Genomic DNA, 20,574 nt, shown 5'->3' with positions numbered 1-20,574 from the left:
GATGCGGCAGCTGCGACGTCACCACTGCCCGCTGAGATGTGAAGAACGAGGAAGCCGAGTCTCTGACCTGAGGAGAGAAGTCATTACAAACAAGTAGTGTTGTCTTATTAACTCAGACGTGCGTTCAAGTGTAATTAACTTGCGTAAACTGGAGGGATGGTGCGCGGCTGTGCGGAAGGCTCGTACGCTCGGTTTGTGGAGCGACACCACTCAGCGCTGAATTTTACGCTGCTGGTTGTCGGTTACATCCTGTACCTCATCGTCGGCGCCGGGATCTTCTCCGCCATCGAGCTGCCGTACGAGCTCGAGCTTCGGCAGGAGCTGGTGGCTGCCCGGCGGGACTTCCTGCGCAACAACACCTGCGTGTCCGACGCGCGCCTGGAGGAGCTTCTGGTCCGCGCGCTGGAGGCCAGCAACTATGGAGTGTCCGTATTGGGTAACGACACCAACCAGAACTGGGACTTTGTGTCCTCTTTGTTCTTCGCCAGCACCGTGCTGACCACAACAGGTGAGGCCCGGGGACGCGGCTGCTGAAGCTGTGGGTGTACATTTCATTAAGCAGGACTTGTCCATTTCATTCGTTGTAACACTTAATTTGCTGGGGCAAAAGTTGTGTCCTCCTTCACCAAGAGGTCCGTTTTTAGGATATGTAATGTGTGGTTATGGTTCAGAGTTCCAAACCACACGCCTCAGTGGAATAAACCAGTTGTGTTGTCAAAATTCCTGCTCTGAAATACACGTCTGAAACTGAGACTTAAGGTGAGCGCAGAGAAACTTTAGCTCCTCACACCATTCATGTGAAATCGACCCTGTTGTGACAAAGACTGCACTTAAATCACTGTGCATAGCCGAGGTCAAAGGGAAGTAACACTAAGTGAAACATTTTTGAGATGAGTGGCCCAAAGTCTGTTCATCACAACCACTTTTGGTTGGCCAGCTTCCGTCTGGCTGGTGTTTCTCCTTTTCTATTTGGTGATAATTATAAATGTTGGTATTTCATTCATAGATAATTGTAGGTTCCACCCCAAGCCATCCATTCTGCAGTTATACAGGTTAATAATGCCATGTTAATGTACTTGTATTCTTCATCATGAAAAGCACTCAAGGTAATTTGGAAGTCATTACAAGGACTGAACGCACATGCACTGTAATTAAAAGTTATTCTAATTTCTTGTTAAATTCTTGTCAGGTTTAATGTTTTGTAATGCTTGTTATCCAGCAAGCAGTGGCAGGTTTAGAGGCATTGGTCTGGATTTACTGTGGGTTTTAATGACAAATGAAGCCCCTGGAGGCTCCAGGAAGCACTTAAAATCATTTGTGCAACAAGGAGCAAATGAAAAGCCACACACCCTTGGCCTTCAGTGTAAACACATGAGGTTATGAAAGCCTGGACTGAAGTTAAGTGAATAACTTATTTATTTGTTTTGAATGTTAAGATTTCGCCAGTCGTGGATCAAACTTGTTTTTCATAAGAGGACTTGTAGTTGCTGGATGAACCCCTGCCTTTCTTTCTTGCTTTCTGTCCTTCTGTCTAATTACTGTTATGTGTGCAGGGACTTAGACTCCCAGACTCTCATTATACCCCTGTGTTTAAGATTATGCTGCGTGTTGGCTTGTGTTTTCAGGTTATGGTCACACCGTTCCTCTCTCAGATGAAGGAAAGACCTTCTGTATCTTCTACTCCCTCTTTGGCATCCCCTTCACCCTCTTCTTCCTCTCCGTTGTGGTGCAGTGGATTATGGTCCTGGTGAGTCGGCGTCCAGTGTCCTACTTCCACCATCGATGGGCCATGTCTAAATCAAAGCTAGCCATCATACACGCTACCTGCCTAGCCATCGTCATTGCCCTGTTCCTCCTCCTCATCCCTGCGTGGGTCTTTACCACCCTGGAGAAGGACTGGAACTTTCTGGAGTCTCTGTATTTCTGTTTCATCTCTCTCACAACAATTGGCCTCGGGGATTATGTCCCCGGAGAGACCCACAATAAAGAGGACAACCCACACCCACTGCTCTACAGGCTGGCCATTACAGGTGAGTAGGGGGTTGAGTATACTGATATTACGTGGATGCTTTATTTTCCCCAAAACCTTTGACAAAACCTTTGTGTGTTGGCCCTGCGATTGACTGGCGACAAGTCCAGGGTGTACCCCGCCTCTCGCCCGTAGTCAGCTGGGATAGGCTCCAGCTCCCCCGCGACCCTGACGGATAAGCGGTATAGAAATGGATGGATGGACCTTTGACAAAACTAAAAAAATTAAGGATAACCCCCATTTGTTGCACTTTTGCTGCATGCACTGGCTTGAAAAAAAAAGGTTTCAAGAGCTCAAGAGTGTGTGAATTTCCTCATCAGGTAGAGTATGGTTCCAAACTTTGTTGGATTATGACTCCTGAAAACATTGTATGGTTTACTTTCACCTAACATTTCAACCAAAGACAAATTTTTCCTTGTCATATCATCATGGAATGAAAGAGGTGAAAGCTATTCAGTATATCACAGGGAAAAAGCAGCAAAGCAGAGAGTCTACAACATGCTTATGTGTTCACAAATGGCAGAGAACATGTTGATCTTTTCCAGGTATTACTTACCATGTATTCAATCTCAGTTTAGCATGTTAGCATTTTAACATTGGCTAATTAGCAAAAAACACAAAGTACAAATGAGGCTGAAGGTAATGTCATCACTTTTGCAGGTATTTGGTGATTATACAATACCTCAGTAATGGACGCAGGTTCATCAAGTTTTTAATGGTTCACCAACCAGCTTTTCTGGTTGATAAGAATAAACAAAGCCAAGACTGTTTGCCGCTTTGTCTGCCCTTTAGTTATTGACCAAACCCAGATTTGCACTTCTTAGTCACACTATACTCGTCTTTGTTTCCTCATGCTGCACTTTTGTTTTGTGTGTGTGTGTGTGTTTGCTCTCCTAGTCTACCTGCTGCTGGGACTGGTGTGTGTCCTGGTTGTGCTGGAGACGTGTTATGAACTTCCCCAGATGAAACGCTTCAGACGGAGGTTCTACCGAGAAAACGTTAAGGAGCTCGACTCAGAGACCGCCAACATCATCGACCGCGATCACATGAGCGACCAGCTGAGCGACCCCTCGGACCACGTGACAGATCACCATTCACCGGTCATCCCCTCTGTGTCAGAACAGGCTGCGTCTCTGCGGCAGGACAGCAAGTCAACGTCTTACACCCCAGCGTCTGCAGCTGCTGCTAATGGAAAGCTGAGATGACAGATTGTCTGACACACATTGTTTTTGAGAGACTGGTCTATAGTCTGAGCCTCAGTACACTTTAGCTGTGTATCTACATCTAAGAACTTAATCACTTAAAAAGGGACTGCTTTATGCAACTGCCAACACTGACAGACATTTGTGGCATAAAAGCCGCAGCCACCCACAGACTATCGCGGGGGCATTGTTTTCTTGTTCTTGTTCCTGTTGCTCCACTCCCTGCAGATAAGAGTTAGATCCGTGACACAGAGGAAGGGCCGGACTCTCCAAACAGAGGGAAACCCAATGAGATTCTGCTTCCTGCAAAGGTCATGATGCCATTACTCCAAAGTGACACACTTTGCTCTGGAGGATTTCACACCAGCTCTTATCACATTGTATGATCTGTGGTGCTATTTGCATTGGAAATTTCTCTTCTTGGTGTCATAAAGCAGTAGCGGGACAATCAGACATACCATCAGTTGGCCTGTTGTACATTATGCACAAGAATTCCAAGAAGAATAAACTTTTTTCTTCTTTCTTTTTGCATGCAGGTGATTATTGGCTTTCAGTTCCTGATGGACTGCTGAACAATACTGTTCAAAAGTTTGCAATGTCCTGTTATACTAATGTTTTTCTTCTTTTCTCCAATAGTCGCTCTTTGAGCACAGATAAATACATTATTATTCAAATCCAAATGTATTATTTATATTTAACGTAGTTTGGGATCTAAATGAAGAATACTTAAATGATTGAAACTTCTGTTTTGTTGATACCTGCAAAATACCCTTTAATTTTGAATTTATTTTCCAGATAGTTTATTAATTTAGATGCCCAGCATTTAATCCTCCCTTTATATAAGTTAAAATGCTTTTTGTTCAGTTCGTTTTAGATTTGTTGGTTGTTTTATCATTTCAGATGCTACAGTTTGTGGTGCTGTGGAACTCCCTGTTTTTCTTACTGATATGAACAGTAGTAACACAAACGTGTTAGTATATCGTAATACAGTTACAGCATCACAAAGTGTAGCCTGATTAATGATCCTACCTTTTAATGTATTTGAATGGGTAATCATAGTGCAGTGTGTTCGTTTAGCCACCAGAGGGCAGCACTTTACTTTTGCATGAAGATTTACATGAAGTTCGCTTCGTTACTGGGCATTTCATGCTGCTCAAGAGTGTTTCTTAACAATGGAATCATGCTGCAAGAATATGTAATTGTTACAAATGATTATGAGGAAGCGTTCATGTTGCAGTTGTTATTATTATTATGCATATGTTTTGTCAAAGCCATCCCAGTTTACTGGAGTGCTAATACAAATGTGCTGTGCATGATGAATGTCTCATTAGCTTTTGAAGTTCAAAAAATATAACTTGTCGTCCATTTATGATTTTGCTGCTGTCTGTCATTTTGCTGCTTTACTTGTTTCAACCGAGAGAAGGACACTGTAATGGCAGCTTTTATAAAATCTAATTATCATTTGTGATAAAATGCAAATAAAGTTATGCAACATTAAACCTACTTTTTAACTGATCATATCTTTTCAGATGTACAAATGACAAGAGAATCAAACATCTTATATAAACTTGGGTTTTATTTATATTCACATCATAATTCAGGACACAAACATGCAGACTAATGCAGGTGCACACACTCAGTCACACATTCAAATTCACATGCACACAGAAACTGTCCCTTCAACCAGAACTCACTCACAGCAGAAGAAAGTATTTGTCCATCTGAAATGTCTTGAATCTTGAATCCACCTGAGCTGCAGGACTGCTGATGTGCAGCAGATGATGATCTTTGAGCTCTCACCACAAAGGCTAGAAAGGATAAAGTTTGACACCTAATTCACATATTGGTAGAATAGCCCACACCAACACACAAACAATCCCTCACATATATGCTCATCCCTCACCCTCACTTAAACATACATCCATTTGAGTTTATACAATCTGTGGCTGTTTGGAGCAGCGGGGCCAGAGAGGCCTCAGACTCAGGATGAAGAGGATGAAGAGCAGTATTGCTATGATTGTGACTATGGAGACGTAGCCAGCGTGGGGCAGAGGGGGAGTATCAGGAGCCTCAGCTGGAATCATGTTGGTCAGATTCAACATGTAGCCCAGCGTCCAACCTGCATCACTGCCTTTGATCTGCACACAAGCACAGGAAGAAGGAAAAACTGTCACTGTCGTACAGCTTGGAGGTATTCGTACCATGTCTGAATACTGGATTAAAGGGAAAAATAGATAAGTGGAGAAACAGACAGACTTCTCACATACACAAGGGTTCACTGAATGTTTGATGAGTCACATTCATCAGATCTCAACCCGATTAAAACACACAGGAGGCTTCAGAACAACATGCCAGACAGCGCTCTCCACCACCATCATCAAAACACCAAATGAGGTAATATTTTTTGAAAGAAAAAGACTTCAGACACTTCGAGGACCAACGACAAGAAGGAGCAAAGCTGTACTAAGATGCTTTACGTTCGTTTTTCCTTTAATTTGTCACCTATTTGGAATTCGACTTGAACATGTTTTTACCCAAACAAGGGAAAATTCCACTTTAATGTGATATAACATTTGCATAAAGATCTGTATTAATTTAACATAGAGTACAAGCTTAAACATATATATTGCAAATAATGATGCTTAACTGGAATTTTTCTTCATTTTCCACAGGAATATTCAGAATCAGAATTCCTTTATTTATCCCTGAAGGGAAATTCTTAAAATATTTCCAATTCATTTGACTGGAGGAGTTATAGAACTGTGACTGAATAAATATATACACAATACCATATACAAAACAAAAAAGTGTCTCGAATTTAGTTCTTTATTGATAATTTTATATTGCTTTTAGAAACCTCTTTTTAATTTGACGAGTTGATGGTTTTATTGACCATATTCATTTGCAAACTTTTAATAAGACTTCTTTTTATTTATATTAAACAACTTTATATGAAATGCTGATGAACTTCAATGCGTTTGTGTATGGATTAATTCATTGATTAGTAACATCTTTCAACGATTTGTGTTTATTCAGCTGTTTACATGACACTTCACGTGGTCGCCCTCATTGGTTCATTCTCAGCTGTTCAGAAACCACCTGACCAGTAACGTCCAATCATATTCATGCACAGTGGACAGCGCGGCCATTACGACCAGAGATTTCTCAGCGCTTGCTGCTCATGAGGTGATCCTCCTCTCGCCGTCATGCCTGGGTCCAAAGTAAGTAGCAGATCATGTGCTACGTGCGCTTCTTTATTGCTGGTGATGTTTTCTGTTAGCGATGCTAAGATAAGCTGGCTACATGGCTGACTGAGATCACAGGCATCACGGCTGTTACCATTACTGCTGCGGCTGCTCTAACTTGAAGTACTTTGAATTTCGCTTGTATTATTTGTTGCTTCCACATGCGCATTGGTGAGGTTCTGCTGCTGAGTAACTGGGTCATAACTTCTGTTGTTTTTCTGAATGGTTTGTATCTTCAGCCGAAAGCTCCAACACTTGACTGCTCGCACCAAAACATGGGCCGCTGTGGCTTTGTCGGTAAAACAAGCCGTCTGTTGATTGCATGGCCCGGCACGACGCTTGCGTGGTGTACGTGCATCAGTAGGTGAGAGACAGGCAAACTGCAAAGCCATTTGTCTGCTAAGTTAGAAAAGCGCAACATACTGAAGTCTTGTGAGTCCTTTTAGTCCATTTTACTCCGTATGCGTATTGATTTACATCCCAGATGATAAGGGCTCTGCTTCCGTTCAGAGGAATTGCAACATACTTATTACCTAAATAAGATTATGTCTCTTCAGCGCAGGATATTTCCAATGTATGTACTGTTAGTAGATACCGTTAGTGTCCAGCTTTAGGTGAGAAGGGCCTTGGCAGCGTTCAAGAGTAGTAATTGCTAAATGCTTGTTGTGCCAGTTTCTGACGGCAGGAGGCGCTGGCCCTGCTGTTTGTATGGGGTCCTGGTGCTCTGCCAGCTGTCAATTTTTAAGCAGAAACAGAATCACAGTGCTTGTTGCTGCTTGGATTTTTGGAGAGCTATCTCAAGCACCAGAGCCTTTTCTGTTGAATCTAACTAAGGAATTCTGATGTACTGGGTGGAGTCCTTTACAAAAGTGATTCTGACTGAATTGTGTATCAGGCGTTGCTTGACCTTGTCTGGTAAGGTTACTGTGAGGGTTCTGAGCCAGTCCTAGTTTGGTTTGTTCTTGTCAATTGAGAAGTCCAGCATTATTTATTATTTATTTTTAGCCACCTCTGATGTTATTCAAATCAAACTTTTTAAAATTGGATACGAAGTGCTGAGTGGCCACCCAGGAGAGAGGTGGTTGGTCAAAGAATAAGATCGAGGCAGGAGATATGGGACATTTTCCAAAAAATGTCTTCACAAAGACAGTGAAGTGCAGGGATGAATGTTTAACAGGATGACAGCCTGAACCGTAGGATGTGACCTCAAACCAGGAAGGGAAGGAGTGACCTGTGATTTACTGACCTTTTTGATGATTTTTATGTCAGAGTACGTCTCTGCTGTGAAGTTGTATCCTTCTGTCAGCAGGGTGAGGATGTACACGCCAGAGAAACAGTACCCGGCCATATACTTCAGCTTAACATCCGGATGCTCCTGCACTACCTGTTCAAGCAGTGATGTCATCAATGTACAGCATGAACAGGATAAATGAAATAGATAAGACGGCAAAGTAGATAAATATGTCAGTGAGGGTGGAACAGATTTATAAATATGCCCCAACCTGTTGCCAAGGTTTTGAACAGTAGTGCGTTACTCTTTCCTTGACGGTTTCCAGAGGTATGGACGTGTCAGTCAGCTTGAGGAAGTCCATCACAAAGAAGTAAGCAGAGAAAGCCTACAGTGAGAGAGGAATAGGTGAGGCAACAAGGAAATGAACTTGTCCTTGTCTCATAAGTGGATGAAGCCATCATTTCCTGAATGGTTGTTTTTCTTTTTGTGACGTAAAATGCTTTTTTTAGCCTTACTGGCTCATTTGTCTTTGGTTTGCAAGTAGCTGTGAGGGTTCAACGGCAACTGATAATTCTCTGTAAACAGTATTCAGAGTCACTGAGAGACCATGTTTCTGGAAAGATGAAGATTTCAAGTATACAGCAGTTTAGCACTAACAAATGCCTTTCGCCCCAAACGTCATAGATCGATAGAATAAAACCAGAAGAATCTGCATGGCCAGAAACCACTAGTGGTATGTGAGAAAATATGTTTTTCATTTGTAGATGCAGATCAGGAACATTTGAGTGGTCAAGGATCACTGAAAGTTCACTGTTTATTAGAAAGAAAAAATCATGCCCAAAATAGAAGTCGCTCAGTGAACCATGACTACTGATTACAACTGACAAATCTGCATGTTGTATAATCCCTGTGTGTGTCTGCAACCCGCCAAACAACACGCAATGTCTCAAAGGCCACTGATGTGCTGATATATAAACACTGGTACATTACCCCAAATTGCCCCTGCAAATGTGGCTGGTAGATCCCATTGAAAGAGCAACGGCTGTATGGGCAGTGAGTAAAGTTGAACAGATTTTTGATGACTTCCTGGCATTGTTGGAAGTTTCCTGTCCCTGTGTGAATGAAGGTTGGAAGAGTTTTGTGGGGGTTCCTGCCTGATACACAGGGGCTCTCATAGAGCTCTGAGTAGCTCTTTGTCACATTGTAGCCGGGGTTGAAACAAGGATCTGCTACTGTTGCCGGACCAGACTAGGAAAGAGAAAGAGGCGTAAGAGACGGAAATTCAAATTCTGCATCATTGCGCATTCCAGTCTTTTACATCTTTTTAGGTGAAATTATCTCAGATTATATCTGATTGGAACACTTCATCAGAGGAAAAACACTGAGAGACTGGAGAAAAATATTCTACTGGAGATCTGTAAATTCACCTGAGTTTGGTGTGCCAGTGCCATTAGCAGCGCTTGGTCTTTCCCGTAACACAGGAAGCTGTGAGTGTACAGGTTGTAATCATTTCCGTAGAGACGGAAGTTCACGGAGTTGCTTGGTGATTCCGAACCATCAAAACTATCAGACACAAAGCTAATTTGAGTGGAAGCCCCGCCAAGATCAAGGGCACCTGTGGTTTCCAAGCCCTGCAGCATAGACAAATAGACAGTCAGGTGAGTGCACACGAGGGCACGGGCAGACGCACGTTCCTGTCTGACACAGTTCATGTCAGTTCAGTTTATTTTTATTTTGGAGGAGGGGGTACATAGACAGAGATGCACAGGAAGCAGATTTAAAATTTGACAAACTTGCATTGACATGCATGCAGACATAATGCTGACCTGTGTGAGACGGTCATCCAAGTAGTTGACCGTGACCCAACCGAAGGCTCCCTCCTCCTGGCCGCTGAGTATTCTCGCTCCCTGGAAGGAAAAGGGGGTCTTTTGCAGAGCTGCCCCCACAGCCTGCAAAACCTCATTTGATGCCAAGCTGTTCTCTATACTGCAAACATACACAACACATATTTATTAAGTTACTCACATCCATAATTCAAATTGGTACAGATCGCCATAAATAACAGACAGTGTCATATGTAATGGATTTGGCAGCTTACATATTCATTGCCCTGTCAGTTAAGTGAAGATAAATCACAATCGGCTGATCAGTGAGGCTACAGATAGCAGCAGTTTGGATGCGAGTGCAAACCCAATTATTATGCATACATGCTTTATGTTTGATTACATGGATGTGTGTGGGTGTGTGTGTTTGTATACTTCAGCAGTCTCATTCCTGCAGTAGCCCCGAGATAAAGTGGGGTCTCATGGTGTCTTTTCTCAGGGATCCACTGCTGGGCCTCCTGCATGCATTCTCTCAGAGACTCCCCTGCCCCCTGGGGAGTGGATGCATAGCTGGAGATACCTGGACCTGCAAAATAGATCAAAATGGCAGGAAGTGGGTAAAGTTGTTCCGTCCAGATTTATTGGCCATAAAACCTAATTATAAGAGTTCAGAAATGCTAGACTCCTTAACAACTGAAGGTTCTCACTCCAATTTCAAGAACTGGGAAGGAAATTTGCTCTTGGAGAGAGAAGTTGGTCACGACTTCCTGTAAGCATGCCTGATGTAATCTGCCTTAAGGAAGCTAAATGCTCTATTTGAGTTTCCCAGTGGGGACAATTACAGCCAAGAGTATCCCTGATTGGATATTCAGGATGACTGCACACATCCTGCCTACTTGAACTTAGGTTCATATGTTAATTAATCAGTCATTGTATCTGGGTTAAAGGATACGTCTGGTGTTATTCTATGTTTTTCCCATGAAAAGAACAAAACCAGAAATGCTTTAATTCACTTCCCTGTGTTTTTTTTTTTTTTTTACTTGCTAGTGAAGTCATACATCAAAGGTATCTTGTTTTCTCTAACAATAAGGCTCAGTCTAACAGCTGGGCTCAGTAGTTTCGTGCAAATCATTCTTAGAGAATGGCAGTCTGGCGTCTATTAAAGTGTTGTACTTTAAGCTTTGATGTTCAGTGTAAATAACATGAAGAGCACACACCGAGGGCTGGTAAAAGAAACGCTCTTGTTAAATGAACTTCCAGAGGAGTCAGTTTGACAGACTTGTCTGTTACATGGTGTGGATCCAAAAGTGCTCTGGTAGTTCAGTAAGAACAGTTGGTTGCATAAGAAAATTGCCAGCTGGAGTACCGGCTGCCAAGAAATTGGCCTGTTCTAAACAAGCACGTTTTAAACAGGCGCTGCATGAGCTCAGTCACTCCAGAAAACACTCAGCTGAACTGTCTATTAAAATGTTTAGCATCATTAAAGAAAGAGCTGGAGGTGACTAAACACCAACATAATGTTTTGTCTCGATCTGTAGTGACCCAAAAGTTGTTCATTAATGAATTACTCATCTGTTAATAATGAAGTATTTACAGTGCTTTGCACTTTACAAGTTTCAGATGAAGTTTATTGTGTGCAAATAGTGTGATGCAAAACTAACATGTCTAGTAATCTGCTTGCCTGTCTGCTTTTCTTAGCACGTATGTGAAGCATATGTGCTTACTTAACCTCCTTCACTATGTGCAGTATGCAGTAGTAGTTGGACATGCGAGTGTGAGCGTTAAGTGCGTGTTTGTGTGACACATTGTGCACCATATACCTTTGACTTGGCAGGCATGCGTCTGCTCAACTCTTCCAGTGTTGTTATCTTTCTCTGCCGGCCACTCATATATATACACGGATGTGTGGGAGGAACCAGCATCCAGCACAATTCCATACTGGAGAGGAGACAGATGGAGGCATTCTTGCTAAGTGCTCAGTGACATTAACTGTGGATGAGTTCCATTCAGACATACTGTTCAGTTTGACTGCATAGCCCACTGACACAATTCCCAGAACTATGTCAGCATACAGAAAGATATTAGTGTATTGCTGAAACAGTTTAGTAAAACAGCCTCAATGAGCTTGCATTTGTGACAACAAATGCTGAGTAGTGATTTAATATTCTTCTCCTTATCCCTGTTGGATTTCTAGAACCAGTACTATAGGTTGACAAGAGACCGTATTTGGCTTGTGGACTTAGGACAGGGATCCTACTGTGACACAGTGGTCTCCCATGCAAGGAACAAGCTACAACATTTTAGTATTTTTCTCTACCATACCTTGTACTTTTGGGGGAGGGGCATGTTCTGCAAAACTGCTACCGTCACCAAGGCAACAATTGCTATGACACCAATCACAGTGATGATGATGGTCAAAGGCGAGTGCCAGGGGTTCTTCTCTTTCATCTCTGGGAGCGGGGGTGGAGAGACAGACAGACAGGAAAAGGAGAAGCGACAGGATTTGCACGGGTAGAGAGGGGAAGGTGGGGGACACATTGGAAAGAGGAAGGGGATCTGTTAGTCAGTCTTGCATCCAGATGTGAGTGATGTCACAGCATGTGTGTTTGACTGTGCAAGAAAAAGTCTATCCGGCGGTTGTTGGGGAGTGTTTAATTGTGTTGCTTTGTAACCAAGGACTACAGATGGATTCCTGAATTCGTGTGTCTGAACTCGTGCCAGGCTTTTCATTGATTTGAAGCAGGACGCTCTTTCAGCCACAGCACGTTTGAAAGGGTATTCCACCAAAGTACTTGCCTAATGCGAAACAATTAGCAAGATATCCCCTCAGGGAAATGACAAAATGGAAACCAGTTTTATACTCACTATTGTGGAAATAGCTGCTGTTTTGCACAAAACAACAGTCGACTTCAATCTAAAATAATTATATATTATGGAGACGTTGTGATTAAAGCTTTAACAGTGAGTCAGTGTTGGACAATAGTAATTAATAATTTCAACATCCTGTTATAGTGCAGGTATTGCTTTAATCCTGAATATATATGGTCTGCTGCCGCTCTATTTGGTTTTCGTATTCCTTCCTAAATACTCAAATTTGCACTGCTAACTAATGACGTTTGGAACACACGCACGCACGCTAACGTAGATAATACAAGCTCATATATTCAGTTGAAACAGGGACAAAAGAGGCGTGACAGTTTGTATTCACAACACTGTTGCATGCAAAGGGTGATGAACAACATATCAGCCTGCGTTGTAAAGTGCCAAACACTTAGGCAAATACACACACATATGCACGCACAGACACACGCTTGTTTGGCTATTACCAAGATAAGTAAACCGGCAGACGCTATCTAGCTGCATGTAACAGCTGGCAAAGTAGAAACACTGTAGAAACAGATCCGACTTTAGAGTGCTGTACACCTTTCATGAGGGCACAGAAACACACACAGACGAAAGTAAACCCGATCTTTGTCTGGTGTGGGAAAACACACAGAAATTTACGGCACAATAAAGCAGGGAACCAATGGCAAAAAGAGAGCAGAAGAGAGTACTTACCTCTGTTGTCTACTTCAATGAACTTACCACAGACAGGAGAGGGAGAGAGAGACTGAGAGAGAGAGGAGGGAGGGGAGAGAGGGAAATATGGGGAGGATGGATATAGAATGGACCGAGGAAGGTAGGAGAGTGATAAGATGAGAAGAGGTTTTTCCGTCATAGCCGGATGGAGGATTAGAAGAGAGCCGTGTGTGTGTGTGTGTGTGTGTGTGTGTGTGTTGTCCTCCAAAGCACCGAGTTTGGCATTTCCTCCCCAAGCCGGGGCAGCAAAGCTGGTCACTATGGAGACACAGCTAAAGCGTGTGTGTGCGTGTGTCATTGCACTCTTGTGTGCATTTGAGCACCTTAAAAGGGTCTCTCTCTTTCAATCCTCTCTCTGTGAACTAATGAGGGTTACTCTTCTCTTTCTTACTCTCTTTTCATTCTGCAGCATGTGTAGGAGGGAGGGAAGTGGGGACTCCCTTGTTCAGCTTTTTTCTTCTTCTTCTTCTTTTTTTTTTTTCTTTTTTTTTTCTGGCAGACTGTGATGTCATCTCTGTGACGGATTGGAATCCCCTGTTTTTCTCCAAGCCTATGCGTGCATGTTTGAACAAAGGGGGTTGCTGGAGAGCTTGTCTGTGTGTGTGCATGCCCCAAACATGACTTGCCTGCAAATTTGTTGATCCACTCTGCTATTTCCCTCTCTTGTTATAACCCATGCAGATACGCAAGCGCACACATTTGAACATGCACAAAACAATTACTGTCAACATATAATTTTTCTCATTTAGTAACATTGACGAACACTTCCCTGTATGACTCAAAGCCTCCAAACCTCAAGGACACACACACACACGCACAGATGCACAGACATGCAGCCACTGCCAAGCGTCCTGTAATTGTTTGACCATGTCGGCTAAGCAAACAACCAAAGTTCATGTCTGTGTTTTCATCTTTTTAAATCATGGCCCTGTGCAAACCACACAGTCTCACTGTTTATTTGTTCACTGTTAATCTTGTGACAGAGCATAACTTTGTAACCCAGCTGGTATTACATTGAGATTGAAGTATCTCTTATTTATTTGAAGCAAGCTATAATGAAATATTCAAAACAGAGTATGGAAGAGGGGAGTTATGTCTGTTTCAGTGCATGTGACACATCTCTAATTGCTTTAGGCATAAATGTGATCCTCTGACACTTTAGTCATACATTTAAAATGCCTTTTACTGAGTTTTATCCCTTTGTCTTCAACTTTGTCAGATTACATGGAACCCAATCTCAGCAAAGCCGAAGTAACATGGGTGTAACTGTGCTAAGACAAGGAAGAGAACAGGGCAATGAGAACTGGCAATCAAACAAACATTTCCCAAGAAATTCTTGTTTAAAGTTTAAGTGGCTTCTTAATCCACTGTGACCTTAAAAGGCGAGTAAGTGGAACTCGACATTATTCCGTTAGTCAAGGAAAAGTTTTTGGAACTTTGGATAATGCAGTTTGTCTTTTGAAAAGTCTGAGTTGCACAAACTTTATGAGTATTGAGTAAACTTATTAAGGCAAAATAGCATTGTAAAATATTTGTAAACATTTTAGCATGCAAACTCTGGTAGTGATGAGAACAGCCAGGGAAAAAGGCAGTGTGGTGTTTTTCCTTCTTCTTTAGATGAAGCAGCCTTGATGCTGCAATGGCGTACTGCTGCCCTCTATGGTAATTAATGGCTGGCTTTGACACTGAATCCATCCACACTCTACTGTCCTAGAGATCACCGTATTTGATATGCTCATTGACTAGCGTATCCACATGATGTGAACAAACCAGTGATGTAGCCAAACTACATGCCTCTGCTGCCTGGACAAATTACTTCACGTGCCTCTTTTTTTGGGTGACATATTCAAGTCTGCTATAGTCTACAGAGCCTGATTGTGGTTAAATAGATCATGATAGACTGTCCACCTCTACATCGGAGGCTCACACAATGCCTGTCGCAGTGGAAGCCAAATTGCATTACTGTCTATTGTTATTTTACATTATACAAGGTCATCATCTTGCTTCGGTGGAATTGTGGGATTTATAAAACCTTTCCTTGAAGGCATTCATTCACAGTTTTGCTGACCTGGACCTTAGCCTTGCTTCCAGCTACTGTAAATTTGAGACGTGTTAAAAATGAGATGGAACTTTTTGTCCCAAAGTCCTCCTTTAGTTTTCTTTTCTCTTTTCCTCCTTTATCTTTCTTAAAGCAGGAAAGGAGTATTACATTAGATGTAATAACTTGACGATGACAGTGCTATTGGCAGCCGACCTAACTGATACAGACACATGTTGAGGCAGAAAATGAGGCTTTCCCGGCAAGTAATTAAGTGCATGAGATCATGGAGGGAATTCTTAGAACATCAACACGGAGTGAAACACAGCATTTTTAGGCCACAGGAACACACCGGTCTGAACATTTTTAGTTGAGAGAATTACTGACATGGTGCATGACCTATTGATTACAACAACATGCCCAAACCAGCTGTTGGACTATCCCAAACCTGAAGTCTTAACTCTTGACCTTCAAACAGCCACATAAAGTAGCAAGGATAGACCAAAATGTCATCACTTTCTAAAACTGTCGTCATGCATATAGGCCTCTTTCTCATCTTCTCTCACTGTGTGTGTCTCTGAATGCATTTTTTTTTCTAAATTTTGAGTTTAATGCAAACATTTTAAGGAATATAATTTTTAAAGCAAATTAAGTAAATAAAAAAAACAAATGAATACATGTTTGAACTAACTTAAAAAAAAAACACAGGATGGAAACTTGAAATTTTGCATGTAGAAATGAGTGTTTATAGGAGCAGAACAGATATTTCATCTAAAAAAACAATGTTCAACAACTGTGACATATAAAATAACATTCACAGGACAATGCCATTTTTACTGCCCAGCACACACACATTCTTCTTGTCAAGATGGCTCCTGAGAGCGTTCATTCTCTAATCCCTAAATTTTAATTTAATCCTCACTGATCGTAATGTTTACCTACACCTAACCCTAAATGTGATCTTAAACGTAGGCTCGTTCAGAATCGGGACTTATCTAAGACATGAAAGCCCAGGCCTAAAATGGCTTAATTTTGCAGAAAAGAAGTTCAAACCAGTTTTTACAAGTTTGAAAGTACAGCATTGATAAGCACATATATAAACAAACACAGACCCACACACATCCTTAAAGACAAAGATATGTAGTTAATATTTTGGCCAATGGACTTTCCTCATACAAAGCACACAACCATAAAGTTTTTACTTTCGGTATGCTGAAGCCCAGGCAGGCCCTTGTTTGAGATTTTATGACATAACAGACACTCCACCCTGTTGATCTGGAAGTCATAACTCTTCTAAGATAAAGTTGTGTAAAAACTAAAGAGGGGAAGAGAAAGATAAATAGAGGAAGAAGAAGGGTGTAAATAGCAGACACTGAAGGGCCTGATACTTTACACTCAGCGATGAGTCAAAGGGTGACACAGTTGGGGATCAACTATGTGGTTTTATAATGACGGGAAAAAGAGACACAACATCCCTGTAAGGCAGTTCTTAAATTTGTTGTGTTGCTCTGGTGGTTAAGCTAACAACTCATTAGCCTGTGTCTGCACATACATGTACATGTACATTAATGCTGTAGAAGTAGTATGTGTGTTACTAAGGTGTGCTCACCACAGTGTGAGCACCATAGTGTTTAAATTCTTAAGCTAAAATTAGCCAAAGTACATTAGGAAAATTTACTATTGTAAATTGTGCTTTTATTTTAAGCAAATACATGTAAACAAGTGTCAGCTGCAGGGTTGGAAATTAGCACTGGTCACCAGTCAAATGCTTGTAAAATATTAGCACAGACACATACCCTCTCTGTGCCTGGTGCTACTGCTAGCATATGGCTAATGTACAGTAAGGTAATCTGGCTGTTTGGCGTGAATAAATGAGTAAAGCAAATAAACTCCAGTGGTCCTTTGATCAAACTCACCTGAATAACTTAAGGTTGAGCTTTGCTTTCTTTTCTTTGTGAACCTATCTGTTACACAGTCTATAGTGTGATCACAGCAGTATCCTAGTGTGTTAGCCTTAGTTAAGCTTGGTAGCTTCAAGCTAGATTGGTGTGTTTCAGTAACCAGGCTTCATTCAGCTCCAAACCATGAAACATCGAAAGACTCAATGCAGAAATACTTCAGTAGCTCAAAACTGTACTTAATTTTATGTTAATAGAATAAAAGTTTTGAGTTGCATAAGCTTGCAGGCATGCTCAAATGCACAAGAGCTATTCTTCGATAGATAAATGAAGGAAAACATTTATTTGTATAGAAGGCAATTAATAATAATGGCTGTGAAGCACAGACTATATTTGAACATTGAATGCTTTTTTACTTAATTATGTATTTGATTAAATAAACCATGTCATTTTCTGCCTTAGCTTAACCCATAGCCTCCTTATGGATCACACTTCCATCTTTCCTGCACACATCACATACTATTGCTCCTCTAAATACAGCGTTCTTGAATTGTTGGATTTCTTGTTTCAACTTTGTCCAATTAATCAGAAAATGTTTTGTTTGTGTTAAATGGTGAAAGGCACACCAACCCCCACTAAGCAGTTCCATAAATACCCTTGCTTGGGCATTGTGAAACTTCCTGTAAAAAGGGAACCTCTGGCGGCGTCATATGATGAGAAACGAGAGGAGGCATCTTTGTTTGCCATAGGGAAGTGGTCTGACCTCAGTGGTGTTCAGTTCAGGCCAACCTCGCCTACAGGACAGACTGACACTAACCCTGGGCTGGGCTGGTCTAACCTGAGCTTTAAAATCAAAATCAGAATTGTATTTATTGCTATGTAAGTGAAGAGGTTTCACATTATTAGGAATCTGCCTTAGAGATTGGTGTATACATAAAACATAAAAATGAGTAACATATAATAGAGTAAAATAAAATATGGCTCTGTGAAGTAGTACAAGAGTGGAAGTAGTGCAAGTAAGTAAAGTAAACAGTGCTAAAGTAACTAAAGTAACTCAAGTGCAGAGCAGTATATTAATCAGCATATAAAAATACAGCCACTGATGTTTGATCTAACGGACCTTGCTGAACATCTGTGGTTGTAGTTTAACAATAACCACAAATCTCAGTCCCACAGTGGTAACTCAGTGTGTATTTCATCGACATGAAAAACCAGTTGACCCTGTAGGTAAAGTATCCATCACTGAACATAAACAACTTTAACATTTGTGTACATTTTCAAGATTGTCCAAACATTCTTGAATTTACTGATAATCTCTTCTGCTTCCACACCAGTTGACTGGAAGGTCATTTATGGTGGTTCCAACACTGAAAAAAAAATCCTTAGTAAAGGGTATATCCACAGTATCTGGACATTGTGTCCGGAGAGACAAGCTGTTGACTTTTTAAATGTAAATACCACAAATTCCATTCACCTCCATAGTACAAATGTGGAGGCAGAGACATAACTTAAAACCTTGACATATAATACCAAAACCGGGCATCCATTATAATTTGGGTGAACTGACCCTTTAATGTATACGGAGAGCCATGCGCCTTATCTTAACAGTTTAGATAAGATATCCAGCACTTGATTAAGCATATGTCATTTTTGTATACATTTTTGGGGTTCTACAAACATTCTCGAATTACCTAAATATCATGAAACAGTCCTCTCAGGTGCAAACAGTTTTGGGTATTAGATTGGGAATTATCTGTTGGTACTAGAGTCAAAAAGTTGGTATACAATACTCAGATTGTGTAAACGTTCTTAAACTATTGAAAACTCTGTTTATTGTACATTTTAGTCTGCAAACGCAGTATCCATTTGAGTTCATACTGAGCGTGAGCCATAAATTCTGAAACAGTAATCAGCTAATTGTTCTGTCGACCTCATGCAACTCAATAAAATATTAGATCATACGTCAAACATATTGATAATCAAACTTAGCCAGGAACCTGCCCCATCAAATGCATTCAATTAATCAGATAATGTTGCAGCAATTGCCCCCAGTCACGTGCATGCTGAACATTAAACTGCCATAAACATCACATGGTCTTGACGGTGCCTCCGCATAAGTGTGTCACTGTGTTTATCCTGAGCAACACAATCATACAAACCTTAAATCCCTTGCTGAGTCCCACATGCAAAACACCCACCCACATGTGCACATGCACACGAAGACACACACACTAACAGGCACCTGCTTATGCCGCCTGTAAACACACTCCACACATGCTATGGAAAAGTCACACACCTGCCCCATAGTGCTACATGCAGAAAAACAAGTCATACAGATGGACGATAACACACACACTCATCTGACACAGAGAACATTTAGTGTACGCACCTCTGTAACGTCCTGCTGTTACTGATACACTGGATTGTAAGGATTTCCTACTCTTGTGCATGCCTGTGTGTGTGTGTGTGTGTGTGTGTGTGTATTTCTGTTTGTGTGCCAGTCATGGGAGTACACCTACCTCTTTGTGCAGACATGGGTTCCTTCTCAGCAGCAACACAATGCTCTTTCTATTCTTTGCCCCTCTCTCCTCTCTGTCTCCCCCTCTCTCACTCTTTCTTTCTATCTCTCTCTATCTCTCTCTCTCTATCTCTGTGTTTCTCCCTCTCTATATAGTAGCACAGCTCTGTCCAGTGTAACGTTTTCCACCACCTCCTTTCACATACACTCGCTTTATTAGGAGAAGCAGAGCTTCCCTCCTCCCTCCTACTTAGCCCACTCCCCTCCTCCGGCGCCTACAGCTTTGCCTTCTGTTTACCCCCTTCTCTCTCTCTCTCTCTCTCTCTCTCTCTCTCTCTCTCTCATTCACTCACTCTTTGCTGCTCGCACTCTTTCCCTCTTTCGTCTCACTACTTTGCGCATCTCCATCTGAAGCTGTCTCTCTTCCTTATCCCACTTGTCTTTTTCATCATTTTCCTTCTGCCCGTTTTTGCCATTGTCTCTGTCTTGTAAAAGTGGGTCAAACATGAAAGCGCTGTTAGATCTGGAAGGGAGCTGGAGCTGAAGCTGCAGGGATAAAAGAGAAAAGGCAGTGGGTAAACTCCTTGCACTCTTCTTTTTAATAGATGTAATCTTAACTATCAGAGGAAAAATGATCTCTTAATGACTCTAGTGAAGTTGTTAACCTCAAATGGAGCCCGTAAAGTTAACTCTGAGCAGCGTTGTGTAAGACTGGCAGAAAGAGTGGCACAAAGCTTGCAGTTCAGGGTAATGAAGTAACCTTGAGTCCAGGTCCATGGGATTGTCACTGTTACCTGTGTGCTCTGTGTGTGCTGTGTGTGTGTGTGTGTGTGTTTTTCCCACACTTTAACCAAGGCTGAAAAATAAAGCTCTGTCTGTATTTGAGTCACTGCCACAGGGGAATTCAATTCAAATTCACACACCAGGCTACCCTTTAACCACAACAATAAACCACCACTCCTCATGATTGACACTTGCATGAGAAAAATCTGCCACCATCAGCAGAAAGCC

General features: G+C 41.7%; 2 protein-coding genes and 1 long non-coding RNA gene across 6 annotated transcripts in view; 2 read left to right on the top strand and 1 right to left on the bottom strand.

Annotated features, from left to right (window-relative positions):
• Positions 1-24: 24 nt before the first annotated feature.
• LOC124052917 (potassium channel subfamily K member 1-like) lies at positions 25-4,730 on the top strand. Its single transcript, XM_046377709.1, has 3 exons — positions 25-508; positions 1,626-2,030; positions 2,927-4,730. Exons 1-3 carry the CDS (start codon positions 157-159, stop codon positions 3,232-3,234), a joined length of 1,065 nt encoding a protein of 354 aa, XP_046233665.1. The 5' UTR covers positions 25-156; the 3' UTR covers positions 3,235-4,730.
• Positions 4,731-4,787: 57 nt separating this feature from the next.
• Positions 4,788-19,721, bottom strand: entpd1 (ectonucleoside triphosphate diphosphohydrolase 1). 2 transcript variants are annotated; one of them, XM_046377708.1, is made up of 10 exons: positions 19,565-19,721; positions 11,853-11,980; positions 11,351-11,468; positions 9,966-10,116; positions 9,534-9,693; positions 9,135-9,338; positions 8,698-8,955; positions 7,979-8,092; positions 7,723-7,860; positions 4,788-5,369 (listed from the first exon to the last, which is right to left on the bottom strand). In XM_046377708.1, the coding sequence occupies exons 1-10, from the start codon at positions 19,578-19,580 to the stop codon at positions 5,163-5,165; spliced, it is 1,494 nt and encodes a 497-aa protein (XP_046233664.1). In that variant the 5' UTR covers positions 19,581-19,721; the 3' UTR covers positions 4,788-5,162. The 2 variants fall into 2 exon arrangements, with proteins under 2 accessions (XP_046233664.1, XP_046233663.1); XM_046377707.1 differs by lacking the exon at positions 19,565-19,721 and adding an exon at positions 13,089-13,309.
• LOC124052918 overlaps positions 6,336-20,574 on the top strand; it is a 28,906-nt gene continuing 14,667 nt past the window's right edge. For all 3 annotated transcript variants that reach the window (XR_006842078.1, XR_006842077.1, XR_006842076.1), the window contains exon 1: positions 6,336-6,452. This is a non-coding gene — a long non-coding RNA (uncharacterized LOC124052918). The remainder of the gene's footprint in view (positions 6,453-20,574) is intronic.

The sequence above is a fragment of the Scatophagus argus genome, chromosome 21 (assembly GCF_020382885.2).
Source record: "Scatophagus argus isolate fScaArg1 chromosome 21, fScaArg1.pri, whole genome shotgun sequence".
Taxonomy (NCBI): Eukaryota; Metazoa; Chordata; class Actinopteri; family Scatophagidae; genus Scatophagus; species Scatophagus argus.
This window is presented reverse-complemented; position numbering and strand designations above follow the sequence as displayed.

What these genes read in the sequence shown, in the direction of transcription:
- entpd1 (XM_046377707.1), bottom strand. Translation starts at nt 13,248, where the DNA reads ATGACGGAAAAACCTCTTCTCATCTTATCACTCTCCTACCTTCCTCGG. An exon ending in CATTGAAGTAGACAACAGAG is followed by an intron (nt 11,981 to 13,088) that starts GTAAGTACTCTC and finishes CCCCGCTCCCAG; the next exon opens with AGATGAAAGAGAAGAACCCC. An exon ending in CACTGGCACACCAAACTCAG is followed by an intron (nt 8,956 to 9,134) that starts GTGAATTTACAG and finishes TCTCTTTCCTAG; the next exon opens with TCTGGTCCGGCAACAGTAGC.
- LOC124052917 (XM_046377709.1), top strand. Translation starts at nt 157, where the DNA reads ATGGTGCGCGGCTGTGCGGAAGGCTCGTACGCTCGGTTTGTGGAGCGA. An exon ending in CACCGTGCTGACCACAACAG is followed by an intron (nt 509 to 1,625) that starts GTGAGGCCCGGG and finishes TTGTGTTTTCAG; the next exon opens with GTTATGGTCACACCGTTCCT. An exon ending in CTACAGGCTGGCCATTACAG is followed by an intron (nt 2,031 to 2,926) that starts GTGAGTAGGGGG and finishes TTGCTCTCCTAG; the next exon opens with TCTACCTGCTGCTGGGACTG.